We start from the raw sequence: 5,015 nt of genomic DNA, 5'->3' as shown, positions 1-5,015 counted from the left end.
ATAAGAATATGATATTTGGAATTTCATTACCATCTTGAGTCTTGACATTACAATACTCCGAATTTTCCAACTTTTTCCCTTTTCCTTTTTTTAAATCTGAATGTAATTTGATGTCATTTTGTTTGGAAAATTGCACCTACTATTATAGACCTCCAGTTGCCACTCCAATTACATCCAATTCCATTTCCATTCACCTCTGCAAAACCCGAACACCGCCCTCTCATGGATGCTCCTGCAGCCATGGTCATCAACACAACAACCACACCTTTCCCTGCCACTCCCTCGTTCTTCTCAAAGTCCAGACCCGTTTTCACCCTCCTCCAAGCCCACAAACGCAACATACCCTTCTCCAAACCAATCAAATGCACCCACCAAAACCCCTCCAAACCCAACTCTCTCTCATGCTCCGCCTTAATTTCCTTCTCCCCCTCGGAAACTGCCCAGCTCCTCCCTTCCAAGCTCCGCCACCTCTCCCGCGAGTTCCAATCCCTGGCGGAGCCCGTTGAGCGAGTAAAGAGGCTGCTGCACTACGCTGGGCTCATGCCGCAGATGGAAGATTCGGGGCGGGTGGATCGTAACCGGGTGATGGGCTGCACGGCCCGGGTCTGGGTGGAGGTGAGATTGGACGATGAAGGGAAGGTGAGGATGGCGGCGGACAGCGACTCTGAGGTCACGCGGGGGTACTGCGCGTGTCTGGTTTGGGCTCTGAATGGGTCGGAGCCGGAGGTGGTACTGAAGGTGAAGACGGAGGATTTGTTGGGCCTGAACGTGGGCCTGGGGAGTTCAGGGACCGGAAGGTCAAGGGTGAACACGTGGCACAACGTGCTTGTGAGCATGCAGAAGAGGACGAAGCAGTTGGTTGCTGAGAAAGAAGGAAAGGAGCCCTTTGAGCCTTTTCCTTCTTTAGTTGTTTCCGCAGATGGACTCTTTCCGAAAGGGACCTACGCCCAGGCTCAGGTTAGCACTATCTTGCCGTTTTCTGTTACTGCTCCCTAATCTGATTTTCTGACCATTTGTTCGATCGACAAAGTGGTCTTCCACCATTCAAATAACTGGCTTAAGCGGTTTCTGTTATTGATAAGCGGCACCTGATATAATGAGCAGGTAAAACGTTTGTAGAGCTGTTTAGATCAATTCCTCGAATGGTTAGGAATTTTCAAATTCTGGAGTATGGCTTTATCCCTAATCGAACAAATGATGAAGGACGAAAAAGGGGCATTTTCTCTTGATTTTATTGGGTTAGTTGCACAAAATTAACCAGAATGGATAGTAATTTTCTGGAATGTTTTGTTTGTAAAACAGTTTTGTCGAAAGTTTCCATTTTTTTGTCCTTTTCTGAAAGGTCATTGTATCCAAATTTGTCGAAACATTTCATTGATGAAGGTCCCATGTAATCTAATCAACGAGATTTTAAGAGAAAAAGAGAAAACAGGATACCTTTACATCACATCATAATGGCTGCTTCCTCAAAATTGAAAATTCCATATCCCAAATCCATGTAACAGAGAGTGAAAAGGAACTAACTATGAAAAGGGTTTTGTAATGGCCTTATTGGGACTAACCTTTAACTATTTAAATAACACTTATTATATCTCTTAATAATATTGGCATCATATTATTAAACTCCTAATTTCCTTCTAGCTTTCCTTCAGGCCAAATACCTGTTCCCGAATGAGTCACAAGTCAATGAACTAGTTAAAGTGCTAAAGGAGAAGAAAATTGGCGTGGTTGCACATTTTTACATGGATCCTGAAGTGCAGGGCATCCTAACTGCTGCTCAGAAGCAGTGGCCACATATCTATATATCTGATTCTCTGGTAATGGCAGATACAGCGGTCAAAATGGCAAAAGCCGGATGCCAATTCATAACAGTCCTAGGTGTGGATTTTATGTCTGAAAATGTTCGAGCCATCCTTGATCAAGCTGGTTATAATGAGGTATGCCTTTCTCTGCCTACTTATCTTTGAACATTTGCCAATTGCCATCAGCAGGCATAATACATGATGATAGGTGAAGCATGTGTAGGAGCCGCTGATTGCTACAAAATTTTCCCTTATGACATGAATTGAATGCGGTAGTAAACTTCAATGTTCATGTTAGTTCATCGTCCTTACTATTTGTCTAATTATATGCAGGTTGGTGTCTATAGGATGTCAAATGAGCGTATCGGCTGCTCTCTGGCTGATGCTGCAGCTACTCCTGTATATATGGAGTATCTTCAGGCAGCTTCTAACTCTGCTCCTTCTTTGCATGTTATATACATTAACACCAAGTTGGAGACAAAGGCATATGCGCATGAGCTTGTACCAACAATAACCTGTACTTCATCAAATGTTGTCCAAACTATTCTACAGGTTGGTCAGATGCAAATTTACCTTTGGCTTGGTAATGGTCATGTCGATGCATCATGTGATGAGCACCAGGCCACTTAAGTCCCTTAATATTTTTTTTCCTTCTTAAATTGACATTTTGGTCTCCCCTTTGGCACAGGCATTTGCTCAAGTGCCGGATTTGAGTGTATGGTATGGGCCTGATTCATACATGGGTGCAAATATCAAAGAATTGTTCCTGCAGATGACACACATGACTGATGAAGAGATTGCAGCGATACATCCTGAGCATAGTCTTGACTCTATTAGATCATTACTTCCACGACTTCACTATTTTCAGGTAAATAAGATGTTTTATCCTCCCTGTCCAAAAAAGAAAAGAAAAGAAAAAAGATGTTTTATCCTTGTAGGCACAATTGCTAGGGATAGAGAGTGACAATGCAAAACCATTAGAAAAGATTTGGATAAGGGTTTCATTGTAGATGCCGTTTATAATAAAATATTGTGATGTATGATCCTTGTAACTAATTATACCTTGTGGAATAAATCTTGGTGGTGGTTGATTTTCTATTTTGTGAGCTAGTACTATCAATCTATAGCTCATTCATGACCAAATACTCTTTTCCCATGGTGTCAGGATGGAACATGCATTGTTCACCATTTATTTGGCCATGAGGTTGTAGAGAAGATAAAGGAAATGTATTGTGATGCATTCCTTACTGCTCATCTTGAGGTACCTGGAGAGATGTTTTCATTGGCAATGGAAGCGAAACGAAGGGGAATGGGTGTAGTAGGCTCCACCCAGAACATATTGGATTTCATAAAAGACAGGGTTCAAGAATCATTGGATAGAAACATCGATGATCATCTTCAATTTGTTCTTGGGACAGAATCAGGGATGATAACTTCAATTGTTGCTGCCGTCCGTAGTTTGTTGGATCCTACAAAGTCCTCTTCACAGGGATCAAAAGTTACCGTTGAAATTGTCTTTCCAGTTTCATCGGACTCAATCTCAAGCACATCATCAAATTCACCTTCAAGTCCTCATTCTGTTCAATTGGGTGATATCACACTTCCTGTTGTACCAGGAGTAGCTAGTGGAGAGGGTTGTTCCATTCATGGTGGCTGTGCATCTTGTCCATACATGAAGGTATAATTTGTCGCTCAGTTTAGACGAATCAATGAGCAATGCCTTGTGATTTGTCACTGGACTACAACTACAAGTAATTAAGTCCTCCAAATTTTATTCTTTGAAGATGTTGCTTAATTGCTTGTTTAACTCCAGATGAATTCTCTTGACTCGCTTCTGAAAGTTTGCCATCACCTACCGGACAAAGAAAATAAACTCGCTGAGTACAATGCAGAGCGATTTAAGTTGCAGACTCCGAACGGCAAATCAGTGGCAGATGTCGGATGTGAACCAATCTTGCACATGAGGAACTTCCAGGTTAGTTTGGTATAGATTCTTTTATAGGTGCAGGCTATGGTGTCTGGTTACAGTGGCTATGTTGACTACCCAATTTTAGTAACACTTAACAAGTGTTGCTAAAGTCAAAGTAATGTTTTTTTATTATTTAACAATGTTTTTTAATTTGACAAATAAAAATTAAAAAAGTGCTACGAAATTGAAACAAGTATAAATTTAATTTTAGCAACACTTTCTAAGTGTTGCTAAAGTTTTTTAGCTATTGTAGGCTTGTAGCCACCGTAAACATAGACACCTTGGACTCCACCTCTTTTATATATGCATATTGAGGTGATTTCAATGCGTTGTTATGTTAACTTTTGCATACTTGCACAGGCTGCTAAAAAGCTTCCAGAGAAGTTAGTTGATCAGATTCTTCATCTCCAAGATAATGGAAGGTCGATGTGAACAAGTTTCTTAGGAGAAGGATTTGATGTGGATACAGAAGCATGTGCTGCTGCACTCAAACAAATCAAAGTTGCATTTAAACACACTCATAGATCTGTGCAAGGCCTTTTATTTTATCATGGTAATCGTTAATACAAGCTTACAACCAGATTTTGTTGTATGGTGCTCTTTACTCAATTTTTTAGAATACTATAATATAGTTTGGGATAAGATATAATGAAATAGCATTTTTGGCTTATACCCCATTCTTAATAATGTAATAATGTACAGTACCTTGCCCACAGTAATTTTTTCAGGGAGGAGATTGTAATTCTGTTGCAGGAAGAAGATTATATAGAATTATAGATCAAGTTTAATTTGATACATTTATGACATGAGGATTCAACATACATGTTTTTCTTCTGAGTTTGATATGGATAATAAAAAATGTTATGTACACACTAAAAATTAATTATTAAATTAGTTATTATATATTTTAATTATTAAATTAGTTATTATATATTTGTATATAAATATATGTGGTGTTTAATTCATTTTTAATATGTTTTTTGTATTTTGATATATATTTTATAAGAGTGGCTGATTTGATAATTAATTTTTGATGTACCCTTAATATAATCGTTAAATAATTTAGGCATAGTGTCTTTTTTATTGAGTTTTTTTGTAACACAGAAGTATCTAGAAGTTGTGTTGATATCTAGCTTCTGCATGTAACAAAAACTTGAGGTTTCTAAAATTTAGAAAGGAAAAAAAAAAGGAAAAAAAAAAAAAGGAAAAGTATGTTGTGTACAAGCTCTGAATTTAAATTTGTT

At 38.8% G+C, this 5,015-nt stretch overlaps 1 protein-coding gene across 1 annotated transcript; it reads left to right on the top strand.

Annotated features, from left to right (window-relative positions):
• Nucleotides 1-4,590, top strand: QS (quinolinate synthase). Its single transcript, XM_016334494.3, has 7 exons — nucleotides 1-957; nucleotides 1,653-1,937; nucleotides 2,136-2,354; nucleotides 2,491-2,670; nucleotides 2,968-3,480; nucleotides 3,616-3,777; nucleotides 4,132-4,590. Exons 1-7 carry the CDS (start codon nucleotides 223-225, stop codon nucleotides 4,201-4,203), a joined length of 2,166 nt encoding a protein of 721 aa, XP_016189980.1. The 5' UTR covers nucleotides 1-222; the 3' UTR covers nucleotides 4,204-4,590.
• The last annotated feature ends 425 nt before the right edge of the window (nucleotides 4,591-5,015 follow it).

Source organism: Arachis ipaensis, chromosome B1 (assembly GCF_059453495.1).
Source record: "Arachis ipaensis isolate K30076 ecotype BB chromosome B1, ASM5945349v1, whole genome shotgun sequence".
Taxonomy (NCBI): domain Eukaryota; kingdom Viridiplantae; phylum Streptophyta; class Magnoliopsida; order Fabales; family Fabaceae; genus Arachis; species Arachis ipaensis.
The sequence above is the reverse complement of the archived record's forward strand: the minus strand, read 5'-3'. Positions and strand labels throughout refer to the sequence as shown.